This window comes from Astatotilapia calliptera, chromosome 10 (assembly GCF_900246225.1).
Source record: "Astatotilapia calliptera chromosome 10, fAstCal1.2, whole genome shotgun sequence".
Classification (NCBI taxonomy): Eukaryota; Metazoa; Chordata; class Actinopteri; order Cichliformes; family Cichlidae; genus Astatotilapia; species Astatotilapia calliptera.
In genome coordinates this window covers 33569095-33591833 of record NC_039311.1, presented here as the reverse complement: position 1 = coordinate 33591833, position 22739 = coordinate 33569095, and the positions used below count along the sequence as shown (strand labels likewise).

At 47.6% G+C, this 22739-nt stretch overlaps 1 protein-coding gene across 1 annotated transcript in view; it reads left to right on the top strand.

Annotated features, from left to right (window-relative positions):
• Window positions 1-10261: 10261 nt before the first annotated feature.
• LOC113030276 (platelet-derived growth factor receptor beta-like) overlaps window positions 10262-22739 on the top strand; it is a 53341-nt gene continuing 40863 nt past the window's right edge. Inside the window, exons 1-5 of the mRNA XM_026181544.1 lie at window positions 10262-10287; window positions 13518-13583; window positions 13657-13751; window positions 13844-14039; window positions 22435-22695. Coding sequence (XP_026037329.1) covers window positions 13529-13583; window positions 13657-13751; window positions 13844-14039; window positions 22435-22695 — 607 coding nt within the window. The 5' untranslated portion in view covers window positions 10262-10287; window positions 13518-13528. The remainder of the gene's footprint in view (window positions 10288-13517; window positions 13584-13656; window positions 13752-13843; window positions 14040-22434; window positions 22696-22739) is intronic.

Here is a 22739-nt window from a genome sequence, read left to right as displayed (position 1 = left end):
GATGCTGCGTGCCCTCTTGAGACAGCGAGTGCTGTACAGGTCCTTCAGGGAGGGAAGAGGATGTCCAATGATTTTTTGGGCCATGTTGATGACCCTCTGGAGTGCCTTTCTGTGTGCTGTGGTGCAGCTGGAGAACCACACACCGATGCAATATGTCAGCACACTTTCAATGGAGCAGCGGTAGAAGACGGTCAGCAGCTCCTTCTTCAGGTCCATTTTTCTGAGGATTCTCAGAAAGTGGAGACGCTGTTGGGCCTTCTTTAAGACCGCAGAGGTGTTAGAGCTCCATTGGAGGTCTGTGTCTATGTGCACACCCAGAAACCTGAAACTGGAGACCCTTTCCACGCACTCCCCATTGATGCTGACAGGCTGCAGCTCGGACTTCCTCCTTCTGAAGTCAACTACCAGTTCTTTTGTTTTGGTGGTATTGAGGTCCAGGTTGTTGTCTGCACACCAATCTGACAGCCTCTGAACTTCAGCTCTGTATGCAGTCTCATCTCCCCCTGAGATGAGCCCCACCAAAGTGGTATCATCTGCAAACTTGATGACTGTGTTGTCTGGGTGGGAACTAACACAGTCATGTGTGTACAGAGTGTACAGTAGGGGACTCAGTACACAGCCTTGTGGAGAGCCGGTGTTGAGGCTGAGGGCTGAGGAAAGATGAGGCCCCACTCTAACTCTCTGTACACGGTCTGAGAGGAAGTCTCTGATCCAGCGGCAGGTGGTGGAAGGAAGTCCAATTTCCAGCAGTTTATCTATTAGTCTGTCCGGGAGTATCGTATTGAAAGCAGAGCTAAAGTCAACAAAGAGCAGCCTGGCGTAACGGCCCTGCACTTCCAGGTGAGAGATGGTGGTGTGGAGCGTTGTAGCAATGGCATCTTCAGTTGATCTGTTAGCTCTGTATGCAAACTGGAGCGGGTCGAGTGTGGGTGGCAGGCAGGACATGATGTGACGTCGGACCAGTTTCTCAAAGCACTTCATTATAACAGGTGTTAGAGCAACTGGTCGGTAGTCGTTGAGGCTGCTAATGTTAGTACGCTTTGGCAGTGGGACAATTGTGGCTGACTTTAGGCACGGCGGGATGCAGGACTGGGACAGTGAAGTGTTGAAGATCTTAGTGAAGACCCCAGCCAGCTGGTCTGCACACTCTTTTAGGACCTTTGCGGTTACCCCATCTGGTCCGGTGGCCTTCCTGGGGTTCACTGCCCTCAGTGTGCGCCTCACCTCATATTCCTGCACTATGAGGCTTGGGCTGCTGCTGTCCGATGTTTTTGCTGCTGCTGCCTCTGGTCCCTTCACCTCAAAGCGTGCGAAGAAGTGGTTCAGCTCCTCTGCAAGCTCCGCGTTACCCTCAGTCAACGTGGTATTGCCAGGTTTGTAGTTGGTTAAGTGCTGAACTCCCTGCCATACCTGTCGTGAGTTGTTGGTGGTGAAGTGGTCTTCAATCCTTCTCTTGTACGCTGCCTTGGCCTCTCTGATGCCTCTTTTCAACTGAGATTTGGCTGCACTGTACTGCATACCATCACCGGATCTAAAAGCGGCGTCACGTTGCTTCAGCAGGACCTGGACCTCTTTAGTCATCCAGGGTTTCTGGTTGGAATACACCCGGAGACGTTTGTCCACAGTGACACTGTTGACACAGAAGTTAATATATGAGAGCACTGATGTTGTGTGCTCTTCAAGGTCCTGATGTTCGAACACGCTCCAGTCCGTGTTTTCAAAACAGTCCTACTACAAGGTCATTAAGATAAGATGGGGCCTGATTATTTAAGACCATGTATGTGAAGGTAGCGTGGCAGAAAGGAGCAATTCCAAAGGCTTGGCGGAGAGCAGGAGGTATTCTGATCCCTAAGGACAAGAACTCCTCATCCATCAGCCAGTTTCGTCAGATCAGTCTGCTGAACGTAGAAGGAAAGAGCTTCTTCAGTGTCTTGGCCCAAAGGCTATCTACCTTCCTGCAAAGAAACAACTATGTTGACATCTCCAAAAGTTGATTCTGTTCATCTGGACGTAGCTTTATGTGTCACAAACAAGGATGCAGTGGACTCAAGAGCAGACTCAATTGCTCGAACGATGTACAATTTATTGAAAGGAAAAGGAACTTAAACAAGACTGGGTCTAACAGAAATCATTCGCAGGAACTGAGGGAGGCCTGAGGGCGGAGAAACGGACGTAGAACACAGGGAGAACATGGGCGGGAACTTCTGCAAACACAGGAGAAGGGTTTTACTGAATGGGAAACAATTAAAGGGCAGAGGTTAGTGGTACTAGTGGAGAGTCTTGGGCTTACTTGAAAACACCGGCTATTAGGGGGGGAAGGGGTTGCCGTGGGAGCATTCCAGGGATGGTTGAGAGTGTGGGGAGGCTGGTCCAGGTTCCAAGGTGTCCAGGGAGGTTGAAGTACGGGCTGGAGGGCAGGCTGAGGAGAAGATGAGTGTGTGGTCCTCGGGTTCTGGGCAGACGGGAGAACGGGACGGAAACAGAACCAGCACTGCTGGTGTGTACGACGGGTGATGAATCTGGAGAATACAGGAGACGAAGGACACATTAACCCACGATCCAGGCACACAGAGTCTGAGCACAGAGGAGGCTAAGTTTACCACGGGTGGTAGCAGGACGAACTGGCAAGGAGTAGCTTAAAAACCCTCTAGGTGGAGCCCCGGAAATTGGAAGCAGGTGATGAGCTAGCCAACTCCACCCCAGGGGACGGACAACAGGAACCTGGACCACACCCAACCAGACACTCCCACAGCATATGACAGAACCCCCACCTCAAGGGTCGCCTCCCGGCAACCGCCCGGACTGGGCCCTGCGAAGGGAGGAGCGAAAGTCAGAGATCAGGGACGGGTCCAGGATGAGCGACCGGGGAACCCAAGAACGCTCCTTGGGGCCATAACCCTCCCAGTCCACCAGGTACTGGGCACCACGACTGCGGCGGCGCACGTCAACGATCCGCCGGACCGAATAGGCCGGGTGACCGTCCACGAGCCGGGCGGGGGGTGGGGGAACGGACGGCGGGCACAGAGGACTGGTACGGACCGGCTTGACCCGAGAGACGTGAAACGTAAGGGTGGACGCGCCAGGAAGCCAGGAGCCTGAGTTGGACTGCCGAGGGACTGACGACAGCAGCAATCTCGTAGGGGCCAATGTAACGGGGAGCCAACTTCCGAGAAAGCGACCGTAAGGGAATGTCCTTAGCACAGAGCCAAACCCGTTGTCCAGGGTGATAAGTTGGGGCAACAGAGCGGCGGCAATCCGCATAGTCCCGTTGACGGTCGACAGTCGTGAGGAGTGCCCGTCGAACCCTCTGCCACACCCGCCGGCAGCGTCGAAGGTGGTGCTGGACAGAAGGAACGGCCAGTTCCGTCTCATTCTCCGGGAACAACGGTGGCTGATAACCTAGTGAGGCTTCAAAGGGTGACAAGCCTGTCGCCGAGGACGTGAGAGAATTATGGGCGTATTCCACCCAAGGCAACTGAGATGACCAGGTAGCCGGGTTCTGTGACGTTACACAGCGAAGAGCGGATTCCAATTCCTGGTTCAGACGTTCAGTCTGACCATTGGATTGTGGATGAAAACTGGAACTCAAGTTAGCCTTGGCACCCAGGGCCGAACAAAAGGCTCTCCACACTTGGGAGACAAACTGGGGCCCCCTGTCGGAAACAATTTCTAAGGGTATGCCATGAAGTCGGAACACATGGTCTGTAAGGATTTGGGTGGTCTCGGTAGCCGTTGGTAGCTTTTCTAGGGCTATGAAATGGGCCGCTTTGGAGAACCGGTCGACTATGGACAGGATCACCGTCTTCCCTGAGGAAGCTGGGAGGCCGGTAACAAAATCCAATGCAATATGAGACCAAGGCCTATGTGGGGTACTCAGTGGTTGGAGTAAGCCAGACGGGTGCCGATTGGAGGTCTTATTACGGGCACAAATGGAACAGGCTGCCACATAAGCCTTTACATCCTTGTCCATGGAATGCCACCAGAAATACCTCTTCAATAGCGCTGTGGTTCTACTCACTCCTGGGTGGCAAGTAAACCTTGCTGTGTGGATCCAGTGGATCACAGCCGACCGGGCGGCAGAGGGCACGAAACGCCGACCGGGTGGGCCAGTTCCCGGATCGGTTTCACCTCGTAGACCCTGGCGTATGGCCTCCTCCACATCCCAGGTGAGGGAGCCAATTCTGCAGGTGGAAGGGAGAATGAGCTCAGGGCCCTGGGGCTCTGAGTCCGAGGAGTACTGGCGGGACAGAGCATCAGGTTTGAGATTCCTGGAACCTGGGCGATAGGAAATGTCAAAGTTAAATCGGGTAAAGAAGAGAGACCACCGAGCCTGGGGGGAGTTCAGTCTTTTTGCTGATTTGAGATAAGTGAGATTCTTGTGATCTGTCCAAATAATAAACGGGTGTTCCGTTCCCTCCAGCCAGTGGCGCCACTCCTCCAAAGCTAATTTAATGGCTAGGAGCTCCCTATCCCCTACGTCATAATTTTGTTCGGCAGGAGAAAGGCGTCGAGAAAAATAGGCGCAGGGTTGGAGCTTGCCATGTGGACCAGACCGTTGTGACAGCACAGCCCCCACCCCCACACTTGAAGCGTCAACCTCCACTACGAACTGCTTACTCGTGTCACGATGGATCAGAATGGGAGCTGATGTAAAGAGCTGTTTGAGCGTGGTGAAGGCTGAGTGAGCCTCGGGGGACCAAACGAAGGGGACCTTTGAGGAAGTGAGGCGAGAGAGGGGTGCAGCCACCCGGCTGTAGTTCCTGACAAAGCGCCTGTAAAAATTTGCGAAACCAAGGAACTGTTGTAGCTGTCTGCGTGAATCAGGGACGGGCCACTCCACCACTGCCTTGATCTTTACAGGGTCCATCTTCACCTGCCCTCCCTCCAGTAGGTAGCCCAGAAATGAGACAGACGAAGCGTGGAAGTCACACTTCTCGGCCTTTACATAGAGACGGTTCTCCAATAGTCACTGCAGCACGCTCTGGACATGCACCTGATGTTCTTTGAGAGATCGTGAAAAAATCAAAATGTCATCCAGGTAAACAAACAGGAAAACATTCAGGAAATCCCTGAGCACGTCATTCACAAGCGCTTGGAAGACTGCAGGGGCATTGGTGAGGCCAAATGGCATCACCAGGTATTCAAAATGCCCCAGAGGAGTGTTGAAAGCAGTCTTCCATTCGTCGCCCTCCCTTATGCGGACGAGGTGGTATGCATTTCTCAAGTCCAGCTTGGAGAAGATAGTAGCACCGTGGAGGGGTTCGAAAGCTGAATTGATCAAAGGCAGGGGGTACTTGTTCTTAATCGTGATCGCATTAAGTCCTCTGTAATCGATGCACGGCCGGAACGACTTATCCTTCTTAGAAACAAAAAAGAAACCGGCGGCCACTGGCGAGGAGGAAGGATGAATGAGACCGGCTGCTAACGAGTCCTGGATGTACTTCTCCATAGACCCCCTTTCGGGACGGGACAGGTTATAAAGGCGGCTGGAGGGCATAGGAGCACCAGGAAGGAGATCAATGGCGCAATCATAAGGTTGATGAGAGGGCAGCGACTGAGCTCTGTCTTTACTAAACACCTCTTGTAGATCATGATATTCAGGAGGGACAGCGGTAAGGTCGGGGGGGGGGGGGAAACAACCGATGGAGGAGAAACAGAAGCCTCCGAGGGCAAGGCTGATTTAAGGCAGTTGGCGAGACAAAACAGACTCCAACTTGCTACTCTTTTCCCTGTCCAGTCAATGTGTGGATTGTGCTTCTGCGACCACGGAAAACCAAGGATTACTGGCGCGTCAAGGGAAGAAGTGGTAAAGAGTGTTATATTTTCCTGATGATTGCCTGACTTGACTAATTTGACAGGCGCGGTCTGGTGAGTGATCATAGCGAATACCTCATTATTTAAAGCAGAGGCTGGGATCGGAGGCTCGAGCTGAGTGAGGGGCAAGTTCAAAGATTTAGCAACCGCAGTGTCTATTAAATTTTGCTCTGACCCAGAGTCAACGAGAGTGTGAAAAGAATGAGCCTTAGTACCAGTTATTAAAGAAACTGACAGCAAAAAACGGGGTTTATCTCCTTTGAAAACACTGCCCACCCGTAACCCCGGACTTACCGGTGGGCCACGCCTTTTGGCCGGACTGGGCAGTCAGCGAGGCGATGGCCGCTTCCTCCGCAGTAGAAGCACTCTCCGGCTCGGAAACGCCGTTCCCGCTCCTCAGGAGTGAGCCGAGAGCGGCCAATTTGCATAGGCTCTGGGGAAGGAGAGTGGGGACGGGCGGATGTTGTTACCAGAAGTGGCGGGGGTAACGCAGAAGCGGTCGCGGGCCAAAACAGAGACGGAGAGGGTTTTGAACGCCTCTCAGCGTCTCTTTCCCTCAGTCGATTATCAATCCTGAGAGCGAAAGAGGCGAGCGCTTCGAACGTGGCCGGCTCGTCGTGTACAGCTAGCTGATCTTTCATCTGTTCGGTAAGGGACGCTAGGAAAATACCCCGCAGCGTGGCGTCTGGCCAACCCGCTTCTACAGCAGCGGTGCGGAACTCGATCGAATATTCCGCAACGCTGCGTTTTCCCTGACGGAGTCCCAATAGCCTCTTAGCTGCAGTACCCTCAGAAATCGGGTGAGCAAATGTAACCTTGAATTCCTTGAGAAATTCCTCATAGGAGCATTAGGCAATCGGGTGAGAAGACAGAAACGCCTCAGCCCACGCGAGCGCCTTACCCCTAAGCAACCCTACAAAATGGGAAATCTTGGCAGCATCATTTGGGAAAGCGTGTGGCGTGCGATTGATGAAAAACGACCACTGAAAAAGGAAACCCCCACACTGCCCCAACTCTCCGTTGAAAGGCTCCTGTGGAGACGAGGAAATGCCCCGATAAGCCGATTCTATCGCGGGGTGCGCAACGGTTGGTGCAGGCGACGGTCCCAGCTGACTGGGTAAAACGGGCGGATTTGGCTCCCTGATTTCTGAAAACCTGGTGAGTAACTCCTCCTGCTTTTCACTAATAGCGTTACACTGGTCCATTAGGGATGTCAATGTCTGTTCAAGCCGTCCTAACACCGCGCCCGGTTTATTTATGGCAGCGCGAATTGGGTCCGCTGAGTCCATTATTGGCCAGTTTGTTCTGTCACAAACAAGGATGCAGTGGACTCAAGAGCAGACTCAATTGCTCGAACTATGTACAATTTATTGAAAGGAAAAGGAACTTAAACAAGACTGGGTCTAACCGAAATCATTCGCAGGAACTGAGGGAGGCCCGAGGGCGGAGAAACGGACGTAGAACACAGGGAGAACACGGGCGGGAACTTCTGCAAACACAGGAGAAGGGTTTTACTGAATGGGAAACAATTAAAGGGCAGAGGTTAGTGGTACTAGTGGAGAGTCTTGGGCTTACTCTAAAACACCGGCTATTAGGGGGGGAAGGGGTTGCCGTGGGAGCATTCCAGGGATGGTTGAGAGTGTGGGGAGGCTGGTCCAGGTTCCAAGGTGTCCAGGGAGGTTGAAGTACGGGCTGGAGGGCAGGCTGAGGAGAAGATGAGTGTGTGGTCCTCGGGTTCTGGGCAGACGGGAGAACGGGACGGAAACAGAACCAGCACTGCTGGTGTGTACGACGGGTGATGAATCTGGAGAATGCAGGAGACGGAGGACACATTAACCCACGATCCAGGCACACAGAGTCTGAGCACAGAGGAGGCCAAGTTTACCACGGGTGGTAGCAGGACGAACTGGCAAGGAGTAGCAGGCAGTGCTGGCTTAAAAACCCACTAGATGGAGCCCCGGAAATTGGAAGCAGGTGATGAGCTAGCCAACTCCACCCCAGGGGACGGACAACAGGAACCTGGACCACACCCGACCAGACACTCCCACAGCATATGACATTATGTGGGAGAAACGTTTCATCACTCATCGAAGTGACTTCTTCAGTCTCAGCTGACTGCAGGTTTCCCTAAATCTTATAAACAGTACATTTGCATAATGACTGAAACCAGCCCACTGAGGGAACAATGGGCTGGGAGGTCAGTTCCTTAATCATAATTATGCAAATTCTCATGACCATTGATCAACAACCATGAGTACCATTCACAGAGAGTTGGGGAACAGCTGCAATCACAGCATTGTAAGATGGCGAAAGATGTACCCTTAGGCCCCCTTATCGATTCAGAGATGGTCTTTCCCTTTTTCACGTAAATGGCCTCCTTGACTCCACGCTCAAACCAGGGTTCCTCCCTGTCCAGGATGTGAACATCCTCATCATTGAAAGAGTGTCCACTGGCCTGTAGGTGTAAATAGACCGCAGAGTCGTGGCCTGATGAGGTAGCTCTTCTGTGTTGTGCCATCCGCTTCACCAGAGGTTGTTTGGTTTCCCCGATGTATAAATCCTGGCAATCCTCCTGGCACTTAACAGCGTAAACTATGTTACTCTGCTTGTGTCAGGGGACCCGATCCTTGGGGTGGACCAATTTTTGGGGCAGCGTGTTTTTGGGGTTTAAAAGCAACAGAGACCCGGTGTTTAGAAAAAATGCCTCTCAACTGCTCTGATACTCCTGACACATATGGGATCACTACAGGTTTTCGCTTGGGCAGCGGTTGTCTTTCTCTCCTGGATCGGCTGGAGCTTTCTTTAGGAGCCTTTCCCGCTTTGCCAAAAGTCCAGCTGGGATAACCACGTTTACTCAGGGCCTTCTTGATGTGCTGTTCTTCTGCCTCCCTGTCCGCTGTGTCAGTGGGGATCGTGTTCGCTCTGTGTTGTAGTGTCCTGACATCTAAAAGCTGACGGTACACGTCCCCCATTACTGATGGAAATCTCACAGTCTAAGAAGGCTAACCTGCCACTTTTCATATCCTCCCTGGTGAAGTTGATGAGTCGGTCCACCGAGTTAATGTGATCCGTGAAATGTGGTACGTCCTGAGATTTGATTTTCACCCAGGTGTCATCCACATATCTGAACCAATGGCTTGGCGGTGTTCTAGGGTAGGATAGCAAAGCCCTCTTTCCCACTTCTTCCATGTACAAATTGGCCACGATGGGTGAAACTGGGGAGCCCATGGCACACCCATGTTTCTGCCTGTAGAACTGACCCTTGTATGTGAAGTAGGTGGAATTAAGACACAGTTTAAACACACTTGGTCGATGCTGAGAGCAGTCCTGTTGCTGAGGTTGGTGTCATCCTGTAATCTCTTACGGACTACCTCCAACGCCTCTGTGACTGGGATGCAAGTGAAGAGAGATGTAACGTCGTACGAGACCATGGTTTCATCTGCCTCCATAATGACATCTCTCACCTTCTCAACAAAATCCAGGGTGTTCTGGATGTGGTGTTCAGAGCTGCCCACCAGCGCACCCTGTGCGTGCTGCCCTTCCTCTTCACGTTCCTCCTGTAGGAAAACAATAGAGGCAGCCATTAAACACTGACCCCCGTGGGCACACACACGATCTGCACTTCCTAAACACACACACTGACTTGGGAGTCTAACGTAATGATCCCGCGCCGGTGGGAGCTCCAACACTCTCCTAAATAGCTCCCCCGACGAGCCCTGATCAACAACAGGGGGTGTTGCAGGAGCTTCGGATGTGGCCAGTCCGCCAGCAGAGCCACACTCACCAGGCCTGAAGTAGCCTGCAGAAACACATACACACACCCGCAAACAGGGAGAAGAGGGACAGCAATACCAAATATACCTACAATACAAGACAAGTCCAAAACTGCTCAGGGACCCTGGGTCACTCAGACCCAGGACCCTGACAATTATTACTGATCAGTCAGTAAGCTGACTCTCTCACATAGCACTCTGTTTAATAAAGTCTACTACAAAACACAAACACACACACACACACACACACACACACACACACACACACACACACACACACACACACACACACACACACAAAGCAGTAAGTCTGACTGTAAAACAGAAAACTGACTTTTTTGTATGTGTGTTTCAGTATGTGTGTGTGTGAGTGTGTGTGTGTGTGTGTGTGTGTGTGTGTTGCACTCGGTTCATTTCCTGTCAAAGAAGGGGGGAGGGCAGAGAGACAGATTGAAAACAGATGCTCTTTCTCTCTCTCGCTCTCTCTCTATGTGCGTCTGTGTCTCTCACCCGTTTTCTTCCCTCAGTACTGCAGACTCTCTCTCTCTCTCCACTCTGGCCCTATGTCTCCCTCTCTCACTGTGAATCAGTCTGTTGGTTTCCATTCGTCGTTCGTCTGGAATGAACTGAAGAGAAGAAGAGGAGACACAAACAGTGAAAAGAAGAAGAAGAAGAGAAGGAAAAGGAGCAGCTTCAGAAGGTTTGAACCAACTCTACTCTCTTTTCTTTCTCTGAATCCTGATTAGATTCCACACAGTATTGCTATGTACAAGTACTACATGTACTAGAAATACTGAAATGCTGCTGTGAGTAAATACTGCAAGTAAATACTTTAACTACTCTAAGTAGTGCTCCGAGTAAAAGCTGAGTAAAAGCTGTGAGTACATAGTGTGAGTACTGCGAATAAGTACTCTGAGTACTGAGAGTAAAGACTGTGAGCACTGGGAGTACGTACTGCGAGTAAGTCCTGTGTGCAATACCTTCACTGCATTGGTGCACATAGCAGTGGGTCAGGTGAATCTCAGCTGAGTATCGGCACCTGAATGTGGTATTCCTCCTGCAGTTTGTTGCTGAACAGATCAGTGATGGAGGGAAGCTTGTGCAGCAATCATGAGGCTGAAGGCCAGTGAGGGGGCGGAACTTCCAGCGTGTCTTGTCCTTGGACAAGACACTTCACCCGTTGCCTACTGGTGGTGGTCAGAGGGCCCGGTGGTGCCAGTGTCCGGCAGCCTCGCCTCTGTCAGTGCGCCCCAGGGCACCTGTGGCTACAATGTACCTTGCCATCACCAGTGTGTGAATGGGTGGATGACTGAATGTATAAAGTGCTTTGGGGTCCTTAGGGACTATGTAAAGTGCTATACAAATACAGGCCATTTACCATTCTATAAAGGTATTTTACTGCCAGTGAAACTGGGGTTAAACTGACAGATTAAAATCAGATAAATAAAACTGGGCTCAGTAAGAGACGTTCCTCCTGAACTCTGACATCTCCTCACAGTGGGAGCTCTGATTGGGCAGCAGGTTCCTCTTCATGTCTCAGCTTCAGAACATCTTCAAAAATTGAGCAACCACAGAACCACAGCTGATCCTCCCTCTAATTAAACCTCACATCTTCAAACCTGTGTCTCAGGCAGCTGACAATGACATACAAGCGTCATTTTTTATGATGGATTATGCAGAAAAAAATAGAATTGAGCAGAAAGGCCTATTGCTTTATTACGTATTCAGGTTGTGTACCATGTTTTTAACAAGTAATTAAGTAATAAAGTAACTAATTACTTTTGAAAATAAGTAATCAGTAAAGTAACTGGATTAATTTCTTGGAGAAGTAATCACTAATAGTAACTAATTATTATTTTCAAGTAACGTAACCAACACCATTGGCGATAGTGGAAAGGAAAAACTCCCTTTTAACAGTGAGAAACCTCTGACAGAACCAGGCTCAGGGAGAGCCTGCTGTGTGTCACCACAGAGTCAGAATATTCATATGTTCTCTTCTTCATCATGAAGAATTGAAGTGAATAAGATGCTGAAGAGAGGCATATATGAGTGTAAACATATTTTGAACCTTCTCGTAGGATGTTTCCATTTGTAGGTTTGGTGTATTTGCTCAGTTTGCGTGTTTTTAACTGGTTTGGTGAACTAATTCTCATTTTCATTAGATTTACTGTTTTTATGAGTTTGAACTTGTTTCAAAACATTTTAAAAGCACAGACTGAAGAATTATTGATCAAAGTCTAATCTATGAAAATCAACTTTTCAGATCCAACAGCCCTACCTGATCATCCAGTTTGGTTCCTTACATGTTTGGTGTTTGTAATACTTTAAGTGTCAGAAATATTCTGATCAAACTTATTGTGTGGTAATAACATCATACACGAGCATATATCCGGTTATTTTTTCTGTGCATTATCTGAACTGTGGTTGGTTGCTGTTGGGCCTCACCTGCTTCTCGTTAGATTTCTGTTTTTATGTTTGCCATGCTGATCATTCAAATGCATCGACTTGACCAACAATAAATCTTGTGGTTTGCAGTTTGATCAGTTTAATTGTGTTACAGTGTGTGTGTGCTGTGTGCTACAGGTCTGAGGTGACCGATCACAGCGTTAGTATGGAGCAGTGACAGGCAGGTGGCACACCTGTAGAGTAGGTGAGTGTGACAGGATATGAAATGATTACATGTAGAATATTCGGTGTTGATGAACAGGTGTATGATTACCTATCTGGAATACTACTTAAATAGATCACCATAGTCAGATTCGCTGTCTCCTACTTTGCCGATCGATGTCTTGTAGCTGCTCATATTTCTGATCAGAGCTGCTTAAAGGTGATTTTTACTGAGCACGAACTAGACAAAAATCCAAAAACACAGTTGGAAGAACGTCGGCCGATGAACATGTTGGTGATTCGATCTGAGATCAGCTTTGTGCTGCACAGTCAGTTTGAACCAAACACACACAGCAGTCACAACACACACACGGCAGGCTGGAAAAACAATGGTGTGATCTTTTAACTTAGCAGCTGTAAAAGAGTGTCTTCTGTTGGTCAGTAACCTGATCACAAGATCAGTACTTCAAAGCAAATTTTACTCAAGCACACATTTGAGGCATTCCTCTCTCTTCAGCCTTAAGAGAGTTAATAAAAAGCCCTTTAAAACTTCCATTGGTGACATCACAAGAGAGACTGAAGCCACCAATCTGGACGCTCAAATTTGACACTCTGTGACAGTGGAGGTAGGGATGAAGAGGAAGACTCGGCAGCTGACTGGTGACATCACCTGCTGAGCATTAGTCAGGGCACAGAGCTTCAGAGCTGTGATTGGCTAAACCCTGAGATGAGGCTTGCTCTCCTCTCTGCTGCCCACAGGAAATACCTCGCTGTTTATTTTCTTCTTCGGTGGTCAGCTGGCATTCCTCATTCTCTCTCCATCAACCAGGGCTCTGATTGGCTGAAGTCCCTAGGGATGACTGTGAGTGGCTGCTTTGTGTGAAAACACATGCACACACACACAGGAATGTGTTCACGTCTGTTTGAAGCATCAGTCACCTCGACAGATTTAACAGACGCCGACTGAATGCAGGGAATGAAAAAAGTCCAGACTGCTACGGTTTAAATAAACTTGTTAAACTTTAATGAAGCTTCTTAGACGCCTCCCTTCAAAGTAACTTCGTTGAGTTTATTATTTCTGCAGTCTCCAGCTGCCACTGACATGCAGTAAACACATCTCTCTGGAATATAGAGCAGTAATAGCAGACAATCATTACTACAGTATTTGTACACAGCCTGCAGCATCCAACACTTATTGCATTCAACTATTTGCATTTTTTTAAAGCTTCCACCAAATATCAGAGCTTCACAGGAAGTCCATTTTGTGTTTTAATGATGTTAGACTTTTATTTTGAAACCTCTCCTCCACCTGTCACTGCTCAGGGTTGGCAGCCATGATGGCATCCATCAGGGGAACAGGAAATATCAGCCTGTTGGGGTTTCTCTTGGGTGAGTAATAACGTAAAAGCATCAGTAGGATTTTAGAGGTGACACCTGAATGTCTACCTGTCTCTGTGTGTAGGTGTATTCCTGGTTCATCCTGAAGGGGCGGTTTCTCTGGAGCTGCTGCCATCCGCCTCTGAAGTTCTGGTCCCCTCTAACTCCAATTACACAGTGGTCAGTAACACTTGTCTGTCTCTACACCTACCTGTCTCTGTCTTCAGATGTCTTCCAGTACCTCTCTCTCAGGTATCTTTTCTTCTCCTCAGGAGTGTTTGGGGTGGAGTGAGGTGAAGTGGCATTTTCCTCAGGACCCGCCAGTAGAAGGGGTCCTCTTGGACAATCGAGGCTCCATGAGCATCCTGCATCTCTTTAACATCACATGGAGGAATTCTGGGAGATACACCTGTGAGGAGCCATCATCTGATCAGAGCAGAAATGTTGATGTCTTTATACCTGGACAAGGTAACCATCTTCCAACGTGTGTTCCTCCTGTTGTTTGTGTCAGAAAAATAAAGGTGCCAACTGGAACCAAAAGTGGTTCTTTAGCCTGATGCCATAGAAGAACCTTTTTTGGTGCCACAAAGAACCGCTCAAACAATGGTTCTTTGAAGAACCATTTCTTTCAGTGGTTCATTGAAGAACCTTTAAAGGTGCCCTAAAGAACCATCAAGAAATGGTTCTTTAGGGCACCTTTAATGGTTTTTCAAAGGACCATTTTAAAAAAGGTCCTTCAAATGGCCCTTGGTAGTACCTACGGCCATTTATCATCCACAGCGTTTTTTAATATTAGGCCATTTTCACTGTGTTGAATAGAATATAGCCAAACCTCCCAACCCCTTTTTTTTTCTTTCTTTAGAATTGCCGTCTCCGTTTATTCGATTAGCTTAAGGTGGCTAAGCTAAAAACCGACATCCACTAGGCGACCAAAGGACGTAAATCGCCCCATTAAAACCCATTATAAACGCTATTTTTCACTGCACAATTATTACCATTAACATAGTGGCGATGGCTTAAGTTTCGTTTTTGTTCTGTAGTCAGGACCTTAGAATTGTAATTTTTTTATTTGGCCACCGGGTGGCGCCCTTGCTTCACATTTGACCCCTGCTGGAAAACAGCGGGCTTCTTGGACAGACCTGCGGGAAATGAAGCCTCATTTCCGGCGTGCAGCAGCGGCTTCGCCCGCTGATCGGGCGGGACCATTTTCGGCCCCTAGGACCGTATGAGGGTGCTTTTTTTTTTTAGTCAACAGGAAATGACGTATTTGTTGTCACGTGGTATCGGATGTGTGTGCTGCAAAAATGAGTCCCCGGTGATCGTGCCCCGGTAATCGTCACGACTTACCCCGGCAAGAATGCACTTATTTCGGCCTAGAGGAGGAGCATTTGCCGCCTGGAGACCATTTTCTGGTCCTGAAAAAAAAAAAAAAAGGCAATCGAAATGACTGTTGGTGCCAATCTTTAGTCCATCTAAAGGCCTAATTATAATAACAATTGAATATTACCTCAAATGTTTTTTATGGAAAATATTCAAGTTTTATGTTTTTTGGGGCAAAAAAAGCAGTGCGCTCATGTGACGAAACCGGGATATAAAGGGTTAAAATCTGCGAAATGTAATTAAAACTTGACATGAATATTTCAAGGAGAAGTAGGTCTAAAAGATTGGCTAATTTAAAGTGGAATAAAATATTATTTTATAAATTTTTTATAGCACTTTTTTTGGGCGTGGTCGATTGGGACCGATAGTGTGTGCATTTTATGAAATGCGCTCCTGCAAAAAAAATAAAAGGCGATCAAAATGACTGTTGGTGCCAATCTTTGGTCCATCCAAAGGCCTAATTAAAAGTACAATAAAATATAACTTTCAAATGTAATTTTATGGAAAAATATTTATTTTTTCATTTTTTTCGCCAAAAAACGGCCGTGCGCTCATATGACAAAACCGGGATATAAAGGGTTAAAAAAAATAAAAGGCGATCAAAATGACTGTTGGTGCCAATCTTTGGTCCATCCAAAGGCCTAATTAAAAGTACAATAAAATATAACTTTCAAATGTATTTTATGGAAAATATTTAATTTTTTCATTTTTTTTCGCCAAAAACGGCCGTGCGCTCATGTGACAAAACCGGGATATAAAGGGTTAAAATCCGCGAAATGTAATTAAAACTTGACATGAATATTTCAAGGAGAAGTAGGTCTGAAAGATTGGCTAATTTAAAGTGGAATAAAATATTAATGTATAATCTTTTTATAGCACTTTTTATGGCGTGGTCAATTTTTGGCTCTAGGACCTCATAAGGGGTACGTGTTTTAGGTACTACCAAGGGTTAAAAAAGCATTTTAAAGAACCTTTTTAAATCTTTAAAAATAAAATGTATCATAAATTGAATTTGAGTAGGGTAAAATAAATACGACCTTCCTTTGATATCAAACATCCTTGAAAGAGTAGTTGTCAAACAGCTAACAGATCATCTGCAGAGGTTTATTTGAAGAGTTTCAGTCAGGTTTCAGAGCTCAGCACAGCACAGAAACAGCTTTAGTGAAGGTTACAAATGATCTTCTTATGGCCTCTGACAGTGGACTCATCTCTGTGCTTGTCCTGCTAGACCTCAGTGCAGCGTTCGATACTGTCGACCATAATATCCTATTAGAGCGATTAGAACAGGGGTCACCAACACGGTGCCCGCGGGCACCAGGTCGCCCACAAGGACCACATGAGTCGCCCGCGGGCCTGTTCTAAAAATAGCTCACCATAACAACTTACCAGTAAGCTGCATCTATTTTTATTTTTTCTTGCTATTTTTTTTTAAAATCACAATTGCATTGGTGTTAATTTGTTAGAGATAATATATAAAAAAAATGTTTATTATTAAATATTAGATCATGATCTAATATTTAGTGCTAGCTGGTCTCCACGGAAACAGTTGCCGTGAAGACCAGCAAAGGCAAAGGTGAGGAGATGAGGAAAACATGGCGGAAAAAAGGAAGAAAACATATCATTTTCACAGTGAATGGGAGGAAGAGTTCTTTTTTACCACTGTGAAAGATTCATGCGTGTGTCTCATTTGCGGGGCAACTGTGGCAACGGCAAAGCGGCACAACGTGGAGAGACATTTCCGAACGTGTCACACAAGCTACCATGCTAACTACCCAAAGGGCACCACACTGCGAGCGGAAAAGGCCCGTGAATTAAAGGCAGGTTTGCGCAAACAGCAGTCTTTTTTCACGAGACCGGTGAAAAACTCTCAAAAAGCAACCGAAGCCTCATTTAGAGCTACACATTTCATGATTAAGAAAAAGAAGGCATTTTTAGACGGGGAGTATTTCAAAGAAGCAATGATGATAATTGCAAAAACTGTCACGGTTTGCGGGGCAAGCCGTGTGGATTTGTAGTGAGGATCCAAAAGGCGGCAGCTCTGGTGCAGGTGAGTGTTTATTTACAGCAGTGGGTACAAACAGCAACAGGGTGTGAACATGAAACCGAAACCTAAACTGGGTAAACTAACAACACAAACCAGGAATGACGGTGCAGGGAGGTCCGGGGAAATACATACAGGGAGACCGAGGGGAAACAACACAGACGAACCAGCAACTACTATGACAGAAGACACAACTTAAATACACTCAGAGAACACAGGGGGATTACATACAGGTGGGGACACAGCTGGGAGTAATTAACATGACGAGACTAGGGAGGCAAACTGAAAACACTCACATAAGACACAGACCTTCACAATTAAACAGGAACTTACACATGAAAGGACACAAACTAAGAAACGCGGACTAGATACAGGAACACACGGGCAGAACAGAGTAAACACTAACCAGAGGAAGAACAGAACCAAAATCGCGAAGAGAAAACACAAAACGCTGGGTCAAAGGACCCAGGATCATGACAGTACCCCCCCCTCAAAGGCTGGCTCCAGACAGCCCAACAAAAAACAGCCAGAAAAAACAGAAAACAACCCGACCAGGGCGGGCGGCGGGGGCCCAGGAAGGAGGGCTCGAAGCAAAACAAAACCAGAGCACCAGAAGGCCAAAAGACAAAAACAAAAAACGAGCCCAAAACCAAAAGAAACGAAGCACACCAAAACACAGGAAAAAACAGAGTCCAAAACAGAAGAGTTCAGGGGGCCGACAGCACAGGAGTCCAAAACAGTTCAGGGGGCCGGCCAGGGGGCCAACAGCACAGGAGTCCAAAACAGTTCGGGGGGGCCGGCCAGGGGGCCGACAGCACAGGAGTCCAAAACAGTTCGGGGGGGCCGACCGTGCGGACGGCAACGGCGGCGACGCGGATACAGTTCGGGAGGCCGGCCGTGCGGACGGCAACGGCGGCCACTCAGGCGATGGCGGTCCGGGGGCCGGCCGTGCGGAAGGCAGCGGCGGCCACTCAGGCGATGGCGGTCCGGGGGCCGGCCGTGCGGAAGGCAACGGCGGCCACTCAGGCGATGGCGGTCCGGGGGCCGGCCGTGCGGAAGGCAGCGGCGGCCACTCAGGCGATGGCGGTCCGGGGGCCGGCCGTGCGGAAGGCAGCGGCGGCGACGAAGGAGACCACGGAGCAGTTCAGGGGACCGACCCCGACGGCGGTGACGTCCAGCAGGTGGCCCGGAAAATGGCCGGCGATATCGAGGTGCAGAGCGAGGCTTGGGCGGCGGCTTAACAGCCGCAGGACCAGGCGTAGCAGAAGCAGAGGCCGGACCAGGCGTAGCAGAAGCAGAGGCCGGACCAGACGTAGCAGAAGCAGAGGCCGGACCAGACGAGGATGAAGACTCTGATGAGGCCGGACCAGACGAGGATGAAGACTCTGATGAAGCTGGACCAGGCGACGACGAGGCGGCCGCAGGTGGCGGCTGGACAGGCCCCTCGGACCCTCCAGCGGAGACAGGAGGCTGAACGGGCCCCTCGGACCCTCCAGCCGACGAGGCATGAGGCTGGTGTGGTTCTCCGGAACCGCCAGCTGACGAGGAAGGCTGCTGGACGGGCTCCTCGGGCCCCCCAGCTGAAACAGGAGACAAAGGCCGGAGCGGTCCCTCGGACCCTCCAGCGGAGATACGAGACGAAGGCTGGACGGGCCCCTTGGACCCTCCAGCAGAAGCCATCACAAAGCCAGCAGGCATGGAGTCCACTGGCAGACATGAAGGAAATGGGTGCTGTGGTGAGCACTGGCCCTGCTCAGACAGCACTGACACGGGGCACTTCCCAGGTGGCTGCTTAAACTCCAGGGGTCCAGAATCAGCTGAGGACTGGGACCTAGCCTCTGGGGAAGCCCTGGAGCGGCAAACAGTGCCAATGGCGGCTGAATCATGAAAAGCACCTTGAGTAGGACTTAGGCTTTCTCCCTGCACGGAGTGAACGGGTGGAACCGGTAATGCTGGAGCTACTGGGGCCTGCGCTACAGGCGGCACTGGAGCTACTGGGGCCTGCGCTACAGGCGGCACTGGCCCCGCCCCTCCCTGAGCCTGGTTCTGCAGGAGGTTTCTTCCTGTTAAAAGGGAGTTTTTCCTTCCCACTGTCGCCAAAGTGCTTGCTCATAGGGGGTCATATGATTGTTGGGTTTTTCTCTGTATCTATGAAGCGCCTTGAGGTGACTGTTGTTGTGATTTGGCGCTATATAAATAAAATTGAATTGAATTGAGCATAGACATATATTAATGGTTTATTGCCATTTCGCAGCATACCAAAAGACAAAAAGACATTTTAACCCTCAGCACAACATCACTACTAATAGATGTCACATATTAGTTATTTAAACAGTAATAATTAAATATATTTGCCATACTATAAATAAATATATATAAATACTACATCTATAGATAACAACAACAATTAATACATTTATTGTTTAATTAATAAAACATCAGAAAGTGATAAAAACACATTAGAAATAGCAATACCTTCATAACAGACCAATAAATCAACACATTTTCATCAGCAGATGTTTGCATGTTCAGTAAAAATATTTCAACAACAAGTTTTTGATTAAAATTATCAATGAACTTACTTTCTGTAAGGTAAGTTTTATGTTGGACTCATGGTTCTTTGTTAGTCCAGTTTAGGACAATGTCTCTGACGTATGTATCATATCAAATATATGTCATATCAAAACAACCCCACACCTGCAGTTGTTTCAGTTTTTCACAGGTGTTTCCTGTCAGCTGGTCAACCTCACTCAGGGGGGACATCCATATTAGCCAACCAAATGACAAGCTCCTCCCTTTGTGCTTCAAATCCCTCCCACTCTGAGACAAGGAGCTGAGAGAGAGAGAAAAGAGTCAATTATAAAGAAGAGAGAAAAGTGAAACCCTCCTCAGTAGGTCTGACTCGCATACCTGCAGTCGACCTGCGATGGACTCCAGTTTGGCGTTCACTTCATTCCAGCGGCGGCCACACTCCCTCGCCAATGCCAGTAGCCGAGTCTGCAGCGTGCCCTGGAAGAGCCGAGTTAATGTTTGACTCCTCCTGATCAGGCTCTCCAGCTGGATGAGCCGAGGTCTCCCCTCTCGCCGCTGCCTCTGAACACAGAAACACAAATTGCATTTTTGCTATTCTTTTCCAGGCTTGATCATGTGGAGGTATTTGGAAAACTGTTTTGGCTAGAGGACGACTGTTGTCTTGCAGAAAGTTAAATCAAATGTATGCGATACACAATCAATTCACAAGAACGCATTGTAAAAGAAAGTCCCATTCTTGCCTGATTTCAACTGAATTCTTCATCAAAACGGAGACAGAATTAAAACGAGTGTTTGCAGCAAATGTGAGCACAAAGCCTCACTTTGTACAAGCCTGCTATTACAGTTCTCCTCTATGCAGACAACGTTCCTGTTTTCAAGGCACAACTTGGATCTGCTGTACAAATCTTATGGATACACACTAAATGAAACAGTAGTGTGCACGACTCCAGATTCTGATCCCTCATCCTAATAGGGTTCCAAATGGCTCACAAAAACCCACATAGCAAATGCTGAGGCTTCAAAATACAAAGTCCATAAACCAATGACTGACATGGGTTTTATCATAAGGGTGATAAATATACAGATTTCAGTCTGTCTTAGAGATTTGATGTTCATTTACCTGCAGATGCACTATACGTGTGTGCTCTGTGGTTTTCCACAACGTTTTGCACATCACTATTTAATACAGGAAGTAGGTGAACTAAAACAAGTCATCTTTCTTTGTGAGAGGACCATATTAATGAAACAAACCTCAATGACATCATAGGGATCCCTAAAGATGCTCCTGCTGCTTCTCTTCCTCCTCATCCTAAGCTTCCTTCTCCTTGTCCTCGACTTCCATCCAATTGTAATTCAATCTAATTGTTTTTCTCTCCCTCCTCTTCCTCATTTTGTTGGAGCTGTGAACAGAATTAGTGTGAATCTGGATTAATTTGTGCAAACAAGAAAAATCTACAGCTTTTTGGTCTTGTGATTTAAGCTGGGAAGATTTATGTGTTGATGCTACCTGCTTCATCTCTACGACTGGCTGCTGAGTGATATTTACACCCTGGCTGGATTACAAACTTTAACCCCGTGCTCAACTTTGGCCCAGCAATAATGACCTCTTCTTGGCTTAATGTATGATGGTGGATAAATGAAATATGCAAAGAAAATTTAACTATATTACAAAAGGACATCTATCTTGGAAACATCAAATGACTGGAGCATAACTTGTCAACTAGTCCGAAAATAAGTTATACAGGAACAGTCAAAGACGCACCTTCATGCTCTTCCAGAATTCAAAGTACAGGTTCATGTGAGTATTTAATGTACGGCTCAGCTCTACTGAATTTCAGAGTTTCTAGAGCAGACACAGAGCTCATGTCAAAACAGGCTTCAGGCGCCATTTTAGTGACTTTAACAATATTATAAATTTTAATATCAGTCTAGCTGACATTACGTTATGTACGCAGCACGCAATTGAACCACATATTTTAGAAGCCAAAGTGTTCTAACGTCACTCTCTCGACCTGTCATTTGGCTCGAAACACATATTCACAAATTGCTCAGTGATAAACATATAGTCAGATCATTTACCTAAGCAGTGTGCTTTGTCAAAACTAAGTAACTGTGTTGGTAATGAACACATAAGTATGTTCATTACATTGACATTCTGTTGTGCAATTGTTATTTACTTGTATTTTATAATTTGACTTACACACTTACATACTGTTGGGTGGTTTGGAAAGTTTACAATAACTAGTATTATCATTATGCTATATTTTCTAATATATATAATAATCTCAAAAGTAATGCCTTAAAGCCAAAAATAGTAATACTTTATTAAAATGTAAAACTAAAGTACAGTATTTGAATGTGTGTATTGTGTCTACTGTTTGTTAACTCACCACATTCATAAATGTCTTAATAATAAATTCCATATTCTATTACCACATTATTTGTGATCAGTGGGTTTGCGGGGTTAGGGGTGTTGGGGGTAGGGTCTTTAGGCTTTGGCCCCCACCCCTGCCACCAGTATATTTTTAAGTATTTCTAACTTTTATTTGAATATTCAGTTTCCTACCATCTGCTCTTAAAGGGTAATCACCAGGTATCCCTCCCTCCCCCTTCGCACAGACACGCACACAAACAAAACACACAGTATAATTCACAGCCTCGTTATAGTGAATAAATATTTATGCCATTTTACACCATCAAACTTAGATCGCTAAGGATGAAGAACCTTTTGTTCTTTAAAGAACCATTTGTAATAGCTGAAGAACCATCTACAAAATAATAAGGTTCTTTGACGTATGATGGTTCTTTAAAGAACCATGAAGACATCTGAAGAACCATTTAAGAACCATAATTTTTCTAAGAGTACCTGCATTCCTCGTGATGTTCCGTGTTTACCTGTTCCCCCCTCAGGTCCTGATGAATGGTTTGTCCCTTTGGATCTGGGTGTGGTGATGAAGGAGGGAGAGGAAGGCACAATTCCCTGCATGGTGTCCAACCCGAACCTCAATGTCTCACTGTACGAGCGCCCCAGCAGGAGGCTGGTAAGCGGGATGACATATGAGCCGGGGCGTGGCTTCACGGGTCACCTCAATGACACATCATACATGTGCATCGCCACAAACGGAGCTGAGGAGAAGGAGTCGCAGACGTACTACGTCTTCAGCATTATAGGTTTGTGTCTGTCTACCTTCTGATAATGTTTAGTTCACATTTAT